The sequence below is a fragment of the Anguilla rostrata genome, chromosome 3 (assembly GCF_018555375.3).
Source record: "Anguilla rostrata isolate EN2019 chromosome 3, ASM1855537v3, whole genome shotgun sequence".
Lineage (NCBI taxonomy): Eukaryota > Metazoa > Chordata > Actinopteri > Anguilliformes > Anguillidae > Anguilla > Anguilla rostrata.
Genome location: NC_057935.1, coordinates 72092337 through 72110678, shown reverse-complemented (window position 1 = coordinate 72110678; position 18342 = coordinate 72092337). Strand labels below are relative to the sequence as shown.

At 52.2% G+C, this 18342-nt stretch overlaps 1 protein-coding gene across 1 annotated transcript in view; it reads left to right on the top strand.

Moving 5' to 3' along the window:
* The window catches only part of slc49a4 (solute carrier family 49 member 4), a 40732-nt gene extending 22684 nt beyond the window's left edge, over window positions 1-18048 (top strand). Inside the window, exons 6-9 of the mRNA XM_064329672.1 lie at window positions 3119-3186; window positions 7091-7218; window positions 9253-9435; window positions 15444-18048. Of these exons, the coding sequence (XP_064185742.1) occupies window positions 3119-3186; window positions 7091-7218; window positions 9253-9435; window positions 15444-15559 (495 nt within the window). The 3' untranslated portion in view covers window positions 15560-18048. The remainder of the gene's footprint in view (window positions 1-3118; window positions 3187-7090; window positions 7219-9252; window positions 9436-15443) is intronic.
* Window positions 18049-18342: the final 294 nt, after the last annotated feature.

Sequence of the window (18342 nt, the reverse complement as noted above, 5' to 3'; positions counted from 1 at the left end):
TAACCATGCCCCCATCCCATAACCACATCCCTCCCATAACCACACCCCATCCCATAACCACGCCCCCTTACTGTGACCACGCCCGTCCCATAACTACACCCCTTCCCATAACCACGCCCCCTTACTGTGACCACGCCCCTCCCATAACCATGCCCCCATCCCATAACCACATCCCTCCCATAACCACGCCCCTCCCATAACTACACCCATCACATAACCACACCCTATTCTGTAACCACACCCCCATGCTGTGAGCACGCCCTCATGCTGTGACCACACCCTCATCTTGTAACCACGCCCCTCCCATAACCACACCCCCCTGCTGTGACCACGCCCCTCCCATAACCACACCCCCATGATGTCAGCCTTTAAAGTCTGTTACAGGAGAAGAGCTCAAAAGAACCAGCTTAATTGATTAATGCAAACGAATATTTTAATTATTCGGAGTCAGCTACGATTCAACAGAAAAATAAGCCTCATCAAAACAGTTATATATATATGCATATGTAATCTCCCTTGGGGCTGATTTGTGAAGCATCACTTTATATCAATGACCAAAACAATGTCAATGACGGTGCTTGTAATTGCAGATGCGTAAGTGTAATTGTACTTGCGCAGATAATCTTTTTAAATGTGTCTGAAAACAAGCGTGAGTAATTCCACCGACTGAAATTAACATTTTATAATGAACTCTCGGCTGCGAGATCCCAGCGCAAAATCTTCAAACGGTCGCCTTTTCCTGCTGTCCGACTCCCTAATTATAAAGCACTACACCCCTGTGAAATGAACACTTTGAGCTGGGAAGCAGTCATCAGAAGTCTAATGACGGCACTGAGATTCACAGGCGGCCCGCGCGGGTTTGTGCGTCCCCGTCCCGCCTCAGCCCTCAGCCCTCAGCCCGTCGAAACGCCGCTCCGTCTGTTATTAAACACGCTCACAATCACACAGCGCCGCGTTTACATGGGAGAGAAACACTGGGAATGTTTACAGCGAGCGAGACACAGCGCTGTGTTCAAACCCGCCGCCCCCTCCCCGGAGTCCAATCAGGCGGGAGCAATCAGAGGACGGCCGTCCCGCTTCATTTGCAGCTGGAGTGCGGGTTGGGAGGATGAGGCGGGACGCGGGCGGGGTGAAGACGGTGCTTTCGCACGATGGCGCATCTTCAGCGGGCGTAGGCGTGGAAACGAGGTCTCTCAGAGAGCCGAATCATCTCCGCAGCGACCGTGAGAGGGTCTGCGGGGGGGGGGGAGTCAGAGCAGGGCGGGCAGAGCGCTTGGCATTCTCTCCGTCTTCTCTGTCTGCCGTCAGACTCCGACTTTCACTCTCAATGATTTACTGCATTTCCATTTTGTTTTCCTGTCAAAAATATATATTTTTGCGATTTTTTTATTATTAGTGCTCACCACTGCCTTCGCTGGGAGGGCGCGCTCCACCGTCGCTCCCGGAGACGGGCGTAATCGCTGTTGCTCTTGGAGACGGGCGTAATCGCTGTTGCTCTTGGAGACGGGCGTAACCGCTGTTGCTCTTGGAGACGGGCGTAACCGCTGTTACTCTTGGAGGCGGGTGTGAGCGCTGTTGCTCTTGGAGACGGGCGTAATCGCTGTTGCTCCCGGAGACGGGCGTAATCGCTGTTGCTCTTGGAGACGGGTGTAATCGCTGTTGCTCTTGGAGACGGGCGTAATCGCTGTTGCTCTTGGAGACGGGCGTAATCGCTGTTGCTCTTGGAGACGGGCGTAATCGCTGTTGCTCTTGGAGACGGGCGTAATCGCTGTTGCTCTTGGAGACGGGCGTAATCGCTGTTGCTCCCGGAGACGGGCGTAATCGCTGTTGCTCTTGGAGACGGGCGTAATCGCTGTTGCTCTTGGAGACGGGCGTAATCGCTGTTGCTCCCGGAGACGGGTGTAATCGCTGTTGCTCTTGGAGATGGGCGTAATCGCTGTTGCTCCCGGAGACGGGTGTAATCGCTGTTGCTCTTGGAGACGGGCGTAATCGCTGAGGTGCAGGACCGGAGCTCATTTCACGGAGCGATCCCACATCGCCCGGCTTCCGGCTTAAAACAAGCGGAATTCAGCAAAACAGGTTGCCGTGCCAACCGCCAGCAGCCGCGGTGGGGCTGGGTTAATCTAGCGTCCTAAATGTTTACTCGTTACTGACGCTGTATCAGAATCCACGACTGAGCTCAGCTCTGCAGGAAGCGTGCGCGCGCTCATCACACGCAGCATATTGCTGTTAATTAACTTTTTTCATCCCGCCCCCACCCCCCCACATAAAAAAAACGGCTTTGAAATCCTGGCTTTAAAATTACTTCAGAATGATTACATATGGCTCAACAAATTGGTTTGAGCGTGGTAGTGAAATTAAGTGTCATTGAACCATTGCCGGGAGCAAGCCGTCATAATGAAGATGGCTAAGCAGCAGTCAATATGTGGCAAATTGATATGTATTAGGCTGTGGCTCCTGGGGGGGGAGGTGGGGGTCTGGGGGGGGGGGCGGTTGGGGGGGTGACCTTGGAGAAGACGGGCGCAGCGAAAGTCACATGACAGCCGGTGTGACACGCCAGTCACTGCGGCTTTTCTTCCTAGAAACAGGGGAGTTTAAAAAAATAAATAAATCCCCTGTTAGTGTGAAAGCTCTGCGATGGGTTGAGACTCCAGCAGAGCAGAACGGCCCTCTGTGGAGAAACTTTGTACCTTTTAAAATTTTTCAGAGATAGGTTTTCCCCTGAGGAGCGATTTGCACGGAGACCGACTCCCTGTTTCGCGTGTGTCTCCTGCAAGGTTAGCCGGTGACCTTTGACCCTGGTCAGGGTTGTCCTGGTATGCGCGTGCCCTGGTCAGGGTTGTCCCAGTACGCTCCAGTTCCCCCGCTGTGATATTGTGCTGCGTTCAGCCGTTTCCTCTCTCAGAGCAACGCTCTCATTCGAACCCGCTGCACAGCGCTCAGCTAGCATTCAAAGGGCTTTCACAGGATCAAACGCTTCTTTAAAGTCCCAGGTTCAGATAGTTCTGGTCATGCTCCGTTGGCTTTTGGTGGTGGGGTGGAGCGGGGGGTGGGGGGAATGTAGCCTTTTATCCTCTGGCCTGATTGGTTCTGCCTCTCATCTGTCCCCCTGCTGCAGGTGGATGCTGGCTGGATCGGGTTCTGGTCTGTTCTGGGTGGCTGTGTGTTCGGAGTGGCCATGGCCAGGTAACTGCAAAAATGCACCTCCTTTCACCTCCTCCTTTCTCCTCCTCCATTTACCTCCTCCTTTCACCTCCTCATTTCTCCTCCTCCATTTACCTCCTCCTTTCACTTCCCCCTTTCACCTCCTCCTTTCTCCTCTTCAATTCACCTCCTCCTTGCACCTCCTCATCCTTTCACTTCCTCCTGTGACCTCAGCTCCATACACCCCACACACTCACCACACCACCTTACACACACTTCTCTCCACCTCACTCACACACACACACACACCACACACACACCACACACACACACTCTCACACACACACTCTCTCTCACACACACACACACACACACACACACACACAGAGGAATGAGCAAACCACCGCTGTGTTGGGTCCCCTTCCTTTGAGGATTACATTTAAGCCTTTGAATCGGATAAAGGGAGACTGTCAGACGGTCAACCTTCCAGACGTGTCTTACGTGCTCCTGACTGCAGGGGGTGCCGCAGAGCTGGGTGGATCTGTCACACGTTTGATCTAGGGGAGGCCGGGTCTTAACCCCTGGCTGTCCCCACACGGTGGTGTGAGGTAAATTAGTCCTCCTCCTGAAACAAGCTCCTTAATGACCCTGCAGTTCATCATCTCCAGAAGCCCTGCGGAGGTGGCAGATCAGATCAGTGCATCAGCTCTGAGCGGAAATCCATGAGCTCCTGAGCGGTGTGAAATGGAGGGTGTGTGAAGTGTGCTGTGCAGACTGTGCTACAGAGCCAGCCGTCGGACAGGAGCTGTGTGGTCCAGAGTAGCACAAGTCAAACTACTTTTTACTTTTCAGCAGTTTCTAAAAAAAATTAAGAAAACCTTTCCCCTGTCCAATACGAATTAAAATTGAACTGAATTTCTACTATTTTTGTTAACAGTAATAAGAATAATAATAATGAGAAGTAGAAGAAGAAGTCATTGGACAGGAGCTGTTTGGCCCAGAGTAGCAGAAGTCCAAACCTTTTTACTTTTTAGCAGTTTCTACAAAACAAAACAAAAAAAATCTCTTTCCTCTGTCCAGGCTTAATACAAATTAAAATTGAACTGAGTTGTGCACTATTTTTGTTAACAATAATAAGAATAGTAATAATAAAATAAGAAGAAGAAAGTAGAAGAATCAAGGCCGTTTAGTGAAAGCTATTGTTAAACATTAGTGAGACATTGAGTTAAATTATTAGCCAGGCCAAATCAGCCACGCATCCTTTAGCCAAACTAGCGTGCGTCTGGTTGGGATTTATGCGTGTGCTGAAGTGGCATATATCTCCAGCTAATCAGCCCCTGTAAGAGTGTTTGGGGGAGGGATCGCTGACGGGACGGGGGGGGGGGGGGGTTTCATACGGAGATGGACGGTTATATACTGTGTTGTGAAAGTGCCGAGCGTGCGGAACCGGGAGGGGGGGCCGCTCTGACGGATGGGGGTTTACCGTTGGGTCCGCTCAGCACTTTCCGGGCCGGCCGGTCCGGATCGATGCCCCCCTGACACTTTTAATCCTCTCAGAAGTTGTAATTAGGAAAATGAGATGAGAGTTCTGGTTAAAAGCAGCGGCTTCGATCGCCGGGCACATCGCGGAGGTGGCACAGGAAGCTTAGGCGGGGGACGAGTATGTAGGTGTGTCCACGGGGGGGGGTTTGTCGTGACGCTTTTTGGTAGCAGTGGTTTTCGGATGAGCTTCACTTACTGCAGAATGTGGACGGGAGGGGGGTATGTGGAGTACCGGGGTGGGTGGGATATGGGTTGAAGTGCGGGAGGTACCTCGTCAGAAACAGACGTTTGTCTCTCCCGACAGGTCCGTGTTTTCGGGGCGATTAATAATAATCGGAGGGGTACTTCTTCACCGCGGGCCGCGTGGATTACAGCTCAAGGGACTGAACATTAGCGGCGCCCAGGATCATAACGTAAACGTACGAATCTCAGATATTAGATTCCGCTTCCCCAACCCGGAGATTGAATCTTGCGGGGCTCGCTTGGGGAGTTTAAGGAACGGTGGCATTTTAATTTAAGCTCTGAGGTGACGGGAAGACATTTCAATTCGCTCGATTCACCGGGAGGTGCTCAGAATAGCACGGGCTCCCGTGCGAGATCCAGACCCTCGCTGGGCTGGTGAGGGAGGTGTGAATGATGGGGAGAAGTGACGCGCAGCGCCGATTAGCGCGCTAGCCCTCTGAGCGAGCCGCGCCGCTCGCGGGAGGCTTCGTTAGCGGCGCGGTGTCTAGCCGCATCACGCTAGCTCGCTATCGGGCTCTGCTAACCGCATCACGCTAGCTCGCTCGCTATCGGGCACTGCTAACCGCATCACGCTGGCTCGCTCGCATCGGGCACTGCTAACCGCGTCACACTAGCTCGCTCGCTATCGGGCACTGCTAACCGTGTCACGCTGGCTCGCTCGCTATCGGGCACTGCTAACCGTGTCACGCTGGCTCACTCGCTATCGGGCTCTGCTAACCGTGTTACGCTGGCTCACTTGCTATCGTGCTCTGCTAACCGTGTCACGCTGGCTCGCTCGCTATCGGGCACTGCTAACCGCGTCACGCTGGCTCACTCGCTATCGGGCTCTGCTAACCGTGTCATGCTGGCTTGCGTAGCACAGCCGCGCTCTTCCATCGCTATCAGACTCTGCTAACCGTGTCACGCTAGCTCGCTCGCTATTGGACACTGCTAACCGCGTCACCCTGGCTCACTCGCTATCGTGCTCTGCTAACCGCGTCACGCTGGCTCACTTGCTATCGTGCTCTGCTAACCGCATCACGCTGGCTCGCGTAGCGCAGCCGCGCTCTTCCCTCGCTATCAGGCTCTGCTAACCGCGGCGCTCATTATCTCCTCCGAGAGAACGCGCCACGCAGCGGGTCTTTCACAATTACCCAGCATGCACCTGGCTCCGCAGGCCTTAATGATCTGCCTGCTGTGGCTTAGACCTGTCAGACACCTTTTCTTTCCCCCCCGTGACACCTGCACACCTGCAGACGTTGTGCCTTTATAATCCATAAGGTCTCAATTATGCAGAAGAAAAGAAAGATCTAGTATCTTTTCTGACAGTGTCGCCTGAGGCTTAATGCTCTGGTGATGGCAGCGTGATGCTTATTGTTGTTATTTGTTCGCTGGAACAGGCCCTTGAATCCGGTGATAAAAAAAGGAGAACAGCACCATCAATTTATGCTTACCGGAATCGCTAAAATTCCAGAGGGACGCGGGGCTGGGGAAAAAGTGTAGTTTAGCCCGCTTCAAATAATTCATGAAATTGTGCAGTCAGTGAATAAACTATGGGCTTAGTGAGCGTGTATATATCACCCGAGTGGCGCTGTCCCCCGCGGTCGGCTCAGCTGCCAGGTTTTCTCCTCAGCGCTGCGCTAGGTATTACAGCTAGCGGTTAGCGGTTAGCTTTGGCACGGAGCACGCAGCCTGGGTCTGCGTGACCCAGAACAGGCCCCCCCGCTGATGGCTGGTAGCTGTTAGCTGTTAGCGGTTAGCGAGAGCATATAGCTGAGGTTGGGGGCGGGGGAAGGGGGGGGGTGGTGGCAGAGGGGATGTAGCAGGTGAATTTCCTGTGTGAGCTAGAGGCATATGGCCGGAGGCGGAGGGTGTGGTTTTTGGCATCACCAGCGAGATCAGTCGTCCCCGGGTGATGCATGGCTTCGCGACGTGTGTGTGTGTGTGTGTGTGTGTGTGTGTGTGTGGTGTGTGTGTGTGTGTATGTGCAGGCCATAGTAAACTCTCTGGTTCTCTCTGTGTGGCTCCAGGTTTGCAGACTCTATCCGCGGGATGCTGAAGCTGTGTGTGTGTGTGAGTGTGTGTGTGTGTGTGTGTGTGTGTGTGTGTGTGTGTGCGTGTGTTTGTGTGTGTATATATGTGCAGGCCATAGTAAACTCTCTGCTTCTCTGTGTGGCTGCAGGTTTGCAGACTCTATCCGCGGGATGCTGAAGCTGATCCTGGTCCTGATGATGGCCGGCGCCTCCCTGGCCTCCACCTGGTTCACCCTCACCTGCCTGACCCGGCTCACCCACCTCCCCTCCACCGCAGGTAGGCCCCGCCCCCCCAGCAGGGGCCCCCCCGCACACCCGCCACTACCGGCGGCCTAGAGCCAAAATGGCCGCACTGAGCCAGAAAAGATCATTCTGAACACATGGAGTCCAGGAAACAAGGCCTGCAGTGGGGAGCTTCAGAGGAGTTATGGGACAGGGAGATCCAGACGGCCGTTTGAGCTGTGGAGTTGGGGGGAGAGGCTGGAGTGCAGCTCTGTGCTGCAGCGGCGGGGGAGAAGAGAGGGGTGTGGGTAATTACCCTCCAGTCAGCGGTGGGGGAGCAGAGAGGGGTGTGGGTAATTACCCTCCAGTCAGCGGCGGGGGAGAAGAGAGGGGTGTGGGTAATTACCCTCCAGTCAGCGGTGGGGGAGCAGAGAGGGGTGTGGGTAATTACCCTCCAGTCAGCGGTGGGGAGCAGGAGGGGTGTGGGTAATTACCCTCCAGTCGCGGTGGGGGAGCAGAGAGGGGTGTGGGTAATTACCCTCCAGTCAGCGGCGGGGGAGAAGAGAGGGGTGTGGGTAATTACCCTCCAGTCAGCGGTGGGGGAGCAGAGAGGGGTGTGGGTAATTACCCTCCAGTCAGCGGCGGGGGAGAAGAGAGGGGTGTGGGTAATTACCCTCCAGTCAGCGGCGGGGGAGAAGAGAGGGGTGTGGGTAATTACCCTCCAGTCAGCGGTGGGGGAGAGAGGGGTGTGGGTAATTACCCCCAGTCAGCGGTGGGGGAGAAGAGAGGGGTGTGGGTAATTACCCTCCAGTCAGCGGCGGGCGTTTGAAACGGGGGTTCAGTCGCTGGATTTCGGAGAGGAACATAACAGGGTGTTTTATTTTCTCTCCGACCGACGCCTCCTGTGGCTCTGTGGCCCGGCTGGGGAGCGTCTGTTCCTGAGAGCGCCTCGTCCCGTTTGAGAGGTGCAGGAACACCGGACAAACCGCGGCTCAAAACCCAAAAGCGCGGTTTCCCTCTCCGCCTGTCCGGCTGGACTGTGAGGGAGAGAGAGAGCCGGAGTTCAGCCCCATTCTGATCTGCACACCTGTGAATTGTTTTTCTTTGTGGATAACAGATCAGACGGGGGCCCAGACGCAGAGCCATGTTTAATTCTCTGTGCTCTCCGCGCTCCTTTAGGAAAGCGGGGGCCGTCGGGACCTGCCGACTGATCTCTGTAGCGCGATGCCCCCCCCCCTCCCCCCCCGGCTGACTGTAATAGCAGGAGTGGGTTGCTCTGAGATCTGTAGCCCGATGACCCCTCGCCCCCCCAGTGGCTGATGTGGAAGGCCGCCCGTTGCCCCCTGCCCCCCCCATCTGTAATAGTGGACGTCGGTGCTCTGTAGCACTGTAGCGGTGTAGTGGTGGTCAGCCCACACAGACAGACTGGCTTTAATACCATTATGTGCTGTAAATCTATCATGAGAAACTTTTCCTTACTGGTCCTGTCTTCCGTATTCAATGTTGTACTTTTCATACTGAAAACAAACAGCAAAAAATAGACAAATTGGCCTTTTCTTCCTGAAATGTCACCAACATATTAACAACCATTGTTTTGTTTTGTCGATTTTATGCAAATCACTTGACATCCTGAGTATGTGACTCGAGCACTTAAGGTGTCTGTCTGAGTGATGAACGCTGGTAAATCTGGTCTGTTTGGGACCACGCTATCGGGCTGAAATCCAGCAGACGGGTGTCTGCGGTTCTGATAGCTGGTCTCGCAAGGTTGGTTTGTTTATTGACCCCGTATCTATCAAAGCATGTCTCTCTAATTGCAAATGGAGGCATTCCTATTTCTGCAGCAGTTGTTTTACAAGGAGAGGGAAAGCAGTGGCCTCTGACCCCTGTTAAATGTCAAATCGGGTTTGTTTATGAAGAACATTTCACCAAAATATGCGTCACAATATGGTTCACGAGCAAAATAAAAAGAGTCTTAAAACCCAAACAAACGAGTGCAGCAGCTCCCCTGGGGGACCTCCAGTGTCCCATGATCCTCCTCTCCCAGAGCGGGGTTTCACTCTGTGGTCTCTCTCTCTCTCTCTCTCTGCAGCCACGCTGTATACTTCCTGTATCCTGGTGGGGATCTTCATCAACAGCAGTGTGCCCATCTTCCTCGAGCTCTTCATCGAGACGGTGTACCCCGTGCCCGAGGGCATCACCTGCGGCGTGGTCACCTTCCTCAGCAACCTCTTCACCGGGCTCTTACTCTTCTTCCTCACTTTCTACTTCAAAGGTGAGGGGCGGGGCCGGGCTGCAGCCATGACTGCAGAGAGGCCCATCACCGCCGCACGTCTCCACAATCACACAGAGTTAGCATTAAATACGCACACAGAGTTAGCATTAAATACGCACACAGAGTTAGCATTAAATACACACACAGAGTTAGCATTAAATACACACACAGAGTTAGCATGAAATACGCACACAGAGTTAGCATGAAATACACACACAGAGTTAGCATGAAATACACACAGAGTTAGCATGAAATACACACACACACTCTCACACAGAGTTAGCATGAAATACTCACACAGAGTTAGCATTAAATACACACACACACACACTCACACAGAGTTAGCATTAAATACACACCCAGAGTTAGCATTAAATACACACACAGTTAGCATTAAATACACACACAGTTAGCATTAAATACGCTTTCTATCAGAGCGTCGCTAACTTTATACTCAGACACACACTCTCTCATATACACACACACACTCTCACACAGCATTAGCATTAAATCGGTTTTTAGCAAACCTTCGCTAACTCGCGCTCCACACTGTCTGCCTCGCGTTTGCGTACAGCTCTTCAGTTCTGATTCTCCTTAAGCAGCGCCTAGGCAGCCTGAAATAAAAGATGTGCATTTTAGCTGACAATTATCATTTATAGAATGTACAGAAAATGTAATTGGTGCTCAGAAAGACTGATTCGGTTCCTGTTTGTAGAAAAAGGCTGCATTAATAACAGGCTCAGGCTCGGTGTTTTCATACACAGAGGAAGCTGAAAGCTGTGAATGTTTTGGCGTTGTGTTCTCATCGCTGAACGCCATCGGGGGGCGCTCTGTCGAGCGCGTTCTTCCTGTACATAATGAACACGCATCGCGTGTGCTCCTGCGGTGTGCTCACCTGTGCTTGCAGCTCCTGGGCCTCGATAAGAGCGCGGTGCTTGTCTCCGCGGAGAACGCAAGGCTTTCTGGGAAAGGTTGACGAGCGTTTGAGGCTGTTTAGCAGACCGTCACGCCGCCGTCGCTCCGCTCGTTCGGCAGAGCTCGCCGCCGGCTTTTACTCGCTCCGAACACCGCGCTCGACGCCCTTTTTGAGAACGCGGCTGTGCTCTCCGTCAGTCGCCGCGCGGAAGACGTGAATTCATAAACAGAGCGCTGTTGCCGCCGGTAACGCCGCGCCGTGTCACCTGACCCCGGCTCGTTTGACGGACGGGCAGAACCACCGAGGCTGCTCTGTGGACGTGGCGCTCGGTGGAAAAACAAGATGGAGGCCGAACAGAGACAGTGAGACAGGAAGAGAGTAACACTGACATAATGACACGGAGTTTTGCGTGGAGTGATTGCTTTAAAAAGCAGGAGATGGCAGATAAGATAAGCCTTCTCCATCCGCCATTTGAATGGAAATAGATTCTGTCTTATCGGCACAACGCAGATGCACAGCAGTGTACGTGAATGAGCATTTACAATCTACATACTGTCTGGCTTCTATCAGAGTATCTATCCATTCACACATACACATACTCACACTCTCACACACACACACACACACTCTCCCCCTCACACACACACACACACATGCGCACTCTCACTCACACGCACTCACACACTCACATTCACACACACACTCACTCTTTCACTAAATCATTGTTCAACTTATAGTGGGGGTCCCTGGATTGGAAAAGGTTGAAACCCCCTGATCTGTACTGATCCTCTGCATTGAGGACCATCTTCGCCAGCCTGCCAGTGACCTCTGACCCCTGTGCATGTAGCATTTCTGCAGTCCCTCTGGGGGGTCCTCCTCCAGTCTGGCGGGGGGTCTTCATCCTCTGAGGAAGACGTTGGCCAGCGTGGGTGACTGCAGTGTAGCGGCTCCGATAAGCCATTTTGTTGAGGAGCGCTTTTAGAGCACGCTCTGTTCTCCACGCCAGCGTTCCCACAGAGCAGCTCTGCGCTCATCACCATTCAGACCGCCACTCACACCGTGTCACAGGTGCCATTAAACATTAAACGCATCAAAATCACCTTTCATTCCTCCTCTCAAACCCCCACCCCTCCCGCATTTCAGGGCAGGGAGGTCTGAGCACAGAGGCGCTTGTACGTTCAGTTGCCGTATACGTTTAAGATCTCCTGGCTGACGGGTGCGAGGGTTCAGAGCTCAAAGCTGGGATGTGCTGTGCCTGGCCGTAACGATGGCTTTTCAATCGAGCAGAGCGGGGGGGGTGGCGGTGGTGGGGGCAGGGTTCAGCGGGTCCCAAAGGCGGAGGTACCCCTCCGTGTTTTAATACGGCCCCCCAGGCCCACAGCCGGAGATGTCCCGCGTTCTCGGCGGCAGAGGGGGTCGTCGATGCTTTTGATGGCGTTATTGTCTGATTTAGCGCGTGATGGGCGGGGCGTTGAGCTGCGGGCCGTGCTGTCCTTCCGCACGGCGCCTCTCCTCTGTCAGCGTTCGAACCCGCGCCGGAACGCGGCCGTCTCCCGCGGAGCTGGTGTCGTCGCGCGGGGGAAATCGATGCGCTGAAACGGATCCGCACTTTTAAATAAAGTTGCGGTTGCCCGCTGGAGCCCTGTTTGTGCTTTCGCCGGGTTTGCGACATACGGCGCTGTCCCGAGAATAAAATGCAAAAAATGGGATTTAAAAAAAAAAAAAAAGTGTGGATCTGTGTTCCTCACACTGAAGAGAACCTGAAGTGGCCTCCTGCTGTTACCGGGTTACCATGTACCCGCGGTTACCGACAGAAAGGCACGCTGACACGACGTTTTACGTCTTAAAGTGCCTCTTAGCACCGCAACGCTTTACTGCTCACTTACCGGGAACCTTATGTGTTCAGGAGTTCTGCGGCACCGCTGTTTGACTCTGTTCTCCTTCAAAAAGAGAGTTCGCAAAGTGCATCAGGTGAAAACAGAGGCTGCCTGTAAGGTGCTGACAGTCTGAATGACTGTGACAGGGAATAGTTTGAGTAACAGAATACCGAAAAGGTGTTATGATACAAACATTATTAATATACAATTATATTCTTTTTTTACTATTATGTTTGATTAGATTGTTTATTGTGTGTGTGTGTGTGTGTGTGTGTGTGGATATACAAAGCACATTGTGAGCGTTCACATTAATCTCAGCATTAAAATGTTGTTAACATGGAGGGTAATTAACAGTAATTACAGCTGTAAATCGCTCGCTTCAGGCACCTCTACAGACACCTCTCCCCCCACCTTTGCCACCGGCAAGGACCCAGAACAGCTTGTTTCCATTTATCAATACAGCAATGTCCCTGTCAGCCGCTGGCCAATGGGCACGAAGCACAGGGCACTTTTTAGCCTGTCAGGCTGGACAGAAACACTTTCATGAGTCTGTCCCCAGTCAACTCTGACACGGTAAAAACACGACCTCCACATGGCCCATAATAACCTGCGCAGAGTTTGACAGCAGGTTTGGGGGGAAAAACACACACATCCTGACCATTTTCACATCAAAACATGACAGATTTTAGAAAGTAATTGGTCAGTTGTTGATGGCTTTTTCAAAAGCTCTTTTTAGAGATGCAGCTGGCGAGGCGGCCCCAGGTCTTGTACTGTGTATGTCTGTTGAAAACTACTTAATGGCAGAATAGCCTGTTTTTTTTGTTTCTGCCGCTGGTTCCTGTTTAATAATGAGGCAGGTGAGAGCCAGGCTGTTTTAAAAGCTCATTATGACTTTGATGGGTTCGGTCCCCTGACCTGTTCCATCCCAGTAGTCTTCATTCTCTGTTCATCAACTTTCACCCCTGCCCCCCCCCCCCCCCACGAAAATGAATAATGGATCATTCCGAAGATGCGTATGACCTAATCATCTGAGGGGGCGTGTCCTACGCTCATTAGTATTCAGGCTGTCTGTCTCACCTAAACCCTTCTCCCTCTGTTTAAATGGAAGTGATCGGGGGTGTGGACAACGCACTGAGACAAACCCGAGTTCCATTAACCTGGCTCTGCCCAGAGGAGTTCATAACGGGGGGGGTGTTGATTTATGGCGAGGGGTTTCGGAGCTATGCCTCATGGGAACTTCTCCTTGGCTGTGATCTGTGCGGCGCTAAAATAGGACCCCCAACAGGTGTCTGGCTCGTGTGCCTGCTGAGAAAAACTACTCCCTGACAACCGCTCCCCATCGCTAAACGCTACGCTGGCGTTAAAAAAAAGAAAAAATGAAAAAAAACTCAGATGGCGAACGCGTCGTGTGCTCATCCGTCTCCTCGCGCGGCTGAGAGGTTCTCGCTCGGCGCAATTATCGTATTGCATCTCCGGGCCTGAAATTGCTGCCCTTTTGAAAGGCGTTTCTGCAGGAACAAATGTGTGCTTGAGAGTTCCTGGAATGGAGAGTGCTCTGAATGTTCAATGCTTTTCCCCCCTAATTTGGGACGAATCTCATCACAGCATCATTCTGTCGGCTGAGGGGAAAGAGGACCACGAGCTGCGCAGTCACTCTGCAGACCCCCAGCTGAGCTGCGCAGTCACTCTGCAGCCCCCCAGCCGAGCTGCGCAGTCACTCTGCAGTCCCCCAGCTGAGCTGCGCAGCCACTCTGCAGCCCCCCAGCTGAGCTGCGCAGTCACTCTGCAGAACCCCAGCTGAGCTACGCAGTCAAGACTACAAGACTATCTCTAACTAGGACTAACTAGGGTTCGAGAGTGGGGTAGGAATGGTGGAAAATGGGTCATTATTATGACGGTATGAAAGTGGAGCATTTCTCCATTGAATATTTTAAGGGAAATGATTGAAAGCTTCCGACTGGATGAGGCTGTAATATCTGAGTTCCGCAGAGCAAGACACCGTGGTCTCTGGAGGAGGGCACTGTTTGTTATGATTGACTGGAGATGAAGTGTTGATGTGGTGTTTATTGTGCTTAAAAGGTGATGTGTGGTTAGTATTGCTGCTGTTGTTGGGTGGGTGGGGGGTGTGAACAGTTGAGTGAATAATTGATGGTAAGGTGGTGATAATGAGTAATTAATTAGTGATCAGTGACGAGTTGGTGGCAAAGATGACTTGAATTGCTGGTGAGTGACGACTTGTTTGTGATGCTCATTCATTAAATCATCACTTTTTTAACATTACAGGCGTTTAGCAGACACTCTTATCCAGAGCTTACACACTGCATCCGTTTATACAGCTGGATATATGTACAAAGGCAGTGTCCCTCAAGCAAGAATCGAACCTGTGACCTTGAAGTCACATGGCCAGTTCCTTACCCATTATACTGCACTACCGACGGGGGTCTTTTTGGTGACATTGACCTGTTAATTCACTGTTGAGGGTGTAAATTGTTACGCTGACTGCATTGTTGATGAGGACGAGTTCATGGTGAACCTGACTGATTAAAATCCAATCAAATCAAGGCAATCCTATTTTTGTATCACGCTGTTTACGGAGAACTGTGACAAAGACGTTTTACAGAGTAGCGGAATAAGAGCAAGAAACAGCAACAAAAAAAAGCGTTAGTGCTGAGACGATGCAGTAAATCACTGACTGGGACATCAGTGGTGAGAACGGCTGTTAAATTATTGGGTGGTCTGAGGAGGTGGTGACGCTGACTTGTGACATCACTGACGCTGACGTCAAGCTGGTCGTGACTGATGATGTCACTGATGAGGTGCAGGTGATGACAGAGACTGATGATGTCACTGATGAGGTGCAGGTGGTGACAGAGACTGATGATGTCACTGATGAGGTGCAGGTGGTGACAGAGACTGATGATGTCATTGATGGTGATGCAGGTGTGACAGAGACTGATGATGTCACTGATGAGGTGCAGGTGGTGACAGAGACTGGTGATGTCACTGATGGTGATGCAGGTGGTGACAGACTGATGATGTCACTGATGGGGTGCAGGTGGTGACAGAGACTGATGATGTCACTGATGGTGATGCAGGTGGTGACACAGACTGATGATGTCACTGATGGGGTGCAGGTGGTGACAGAGACTTGTTTATATCCCTGTCTGTGTGGTGATGACCTGTCCGTCTAACCAGTGTTCGCTTTGTGTTTCCAGAACTTTCCTGGCTGAACTGGTGTCTGACGGGCTCCTGCCTCTTCAGCCTCCTCCTCATCCTCCTCTTCCGAGAGTCGTACGATCGGCTGTACCTGGACGTCTTCGTCTCCGTCTGAGAGGCCTGGCCGTTTGTTTTTGAAGACTGAAACTTTTAACAGTGAACCTCTCTGCTCAATGCACACTGCACAACTGGACGGAAAGAGCCGGCGCCAGCTGCCCCTCCCATCAGACTGGACCTTTTACCCATGTCTTTGTTTTATAAAACAAATAAGGAAAAAATTTTCAAAATGTTCATGATGATGATGATGATGTTTTTATTTAATCGTAGCCAGTGAGACGTTCCTACAGTAGATAGTGAACCCCGGTCGTCGTAGAAACCGCTCCTAAACTCTGCTGTGTCCGGCAGGCTTATGAGACACGTGGTATAATCAGTTTTTTTAAGTGACGTACAGCTGTGATGTTTGACGCACGGTCTGGGTATGAGGGAATTTTTCCATGTTTACAGACGTTTGGTTGGGCGGGGGGGGGTCTCTCTTGTCTCTGTTATTAATACAGAGGACGGAAACTGCAGGATTGGCCGTTCACTCGCACAATCTCGTGCGAACAAGGGACCGGTCATAGATATAACTATAAGCCGTCATAACTGTAAGCTTGTCTGAAACAAGGGACAGCCGTCGTCAAAGTGGGGGAAAAAAACGGTTGCTTTTATTCATTTCTCCTGGACTTTTTTAAAATGGCATTGAAATTTGACGAGCTTTGGTCCCTTCTCCCTTTGTAAATATTGAGATGTGTAGGATTTAATGGTGCTTCCGTGTCGAGGGCTCTGATTGGTCAGGGCCCAGGAAGTCGGTTTAGGTCACAGTTCACGGGCTTTTAACTCTCAGTTCTCCCAACCGAAGCTGACCGACCAATGGGACGGCTGTCCTGTTCTCAGGGAGGCGTGGCTGAGGTCAGCTTAGACGATGTAGTTGGTTGCTGTCGTGATCGACAGACGGACCTGTAAGTGATTCTCTGCGTGAACTCTGAGCTGCAGCCGGGCCCAGAGAGTTTCTGTTATTGTTTTGGCTTTCTTTTTCTAAGCCACAGTTCAGATTTTTTTTTTTTTTGCAGTTTGCTGTCCAACCTTTTTGTTGTTGTTGTTGTTGTTGTTTGACTCTTAGCAACCCCGTTAAGGAAGAAGCGAGCAACATTTCAGGTCTTTTTTTTTTTAACCTTTTTATTCATTAGCGTGCATGCATTAATTTATTAGCCCGGGTCAGAACACTAACGCAGGCTGTTAGCCGGGGCACTTCCTGTGAGGATGATGATGATGTGGAAAAGCACTAATGCAGCATTAGAGGTGTTCAGCAGCCCTTTCATGGATGGGGGGGGGGGGGGGGGGGGGGGAGTCGTTGTGCTCGTTAGTACCGCTCGCCATTACCCACAATCCTTTTCAGCAACCGTTTTACGGATAAGGGGGGGAGAGTCTTTGTGCTCGCTAGTACCGCGCGCCATTACCCATAATCCTTTGCAGCCGGCCCTGCGGTACTGATCAGGCGTTTGTGTCTGTAGCTGAGAGGGTAGCCCTGCGCTCAGAGGGGTCATCGTCCATTTTAACTGGGACCTTAACTGGGACCTGCACCGGCCAGTCAGTCAGCCTCGGGGGGGCGGCAGTGGGGGGCGGGGGGCGGGGGCTGTGTACTCCGCGGCCGCTGCCCTCTCTGTCCGCCGCGCGAGATTGAGCCGTTTGGCGGTGGTTAGCGGTAAGAATGGGACGGTCGCTGCTGCCGCTGCCTCTGTCGCTCGTTACCATGGAGATGCAGGTGCGTTCATCACCTGCCTGTCGTCGCCCCCCCGCCCCCTGTCGTAGCCCCGCTGCACGTAACCTTGGTTTCCGGAAACAATTCGCTTCCTGTGGGTGTCGTGTAACGTTTTAAATTCATCCTGAATGGTTTTCATACGATGTGACGTAAGAGGTTACGTCACTAGTGTCAAAATGCTCGCTATCACATGTATGTGCCTCATAGCCTTGTGTCATTTACTACAACGTTACGTCAGAAGCATCGTGATGTTTGTCATTATGCAATGCTGTCATGTTTGTGTTTGCTTATGTGTGACGATGGTTCTGTCGCTATGGAGGCGTTGTAGAGACACACTTCAAATAAAGTTTTAAGGAGGTTTTTAAATGATGCTGCTCATCGGCTGTGGAGGTTCGCGGGTGGGTGGGGGGGGGGGGCTGGTGGGTGGGGGGGGGGGCGGGACCTTCTGGGGTTTGTCCTTTTGCTCTGTGGCTACTTTTCTGTTTTCTGTTTGTGTTCCTTGTACAGAGATCTCCTGAGTTTGTGAAACGTTGCCTTAAATGTGACCCGTGTGCACCTCGTTTTCGCGGTTTCGCGAGGTGGCGGCCTGGCGGAGCCACGTTTGGGGAACAGGACGGCCCGTCTGTGCTTCGTCCCGCACCGCGACGGAGCCCCCCTCTCGCGCGAGGTCACGCCGGTCGGGACGCGTCCTCGCTCCGAAACGCTCTCCCACGGAGCCCACGGGGGGCGTGTCCGGAGTCGGGCGTGAGATGTGTCAGAAGTCTTAACACTGCACCTCAATAAAAAAAGAAAAGTTGGGAAAACAAGCTCCTCTCTGCTCTCTTTCCTCCTGTGATCTGGTGACCTGGTCCAGTGACCGTCATTCCTGGTCCTGGAGAGCCGCTGGTCTGCTGGATTTTGTTGTTATTCAGTACTTAATTGATCAGTTAAAGCGGTCAATTACACAGGTAGCTCACCTCACCTGGTTTCTTGGGTCTGCACTGGTCGCTGATATTATGGCACGAACAAAAACCAGCAGACCCTGCGGCCCACCGGGACCAGGAAGGAAGCTCCCTGGCCCAGCCAATGAGAAACAGTCTCGTAATGTTGTGTTGCATGTA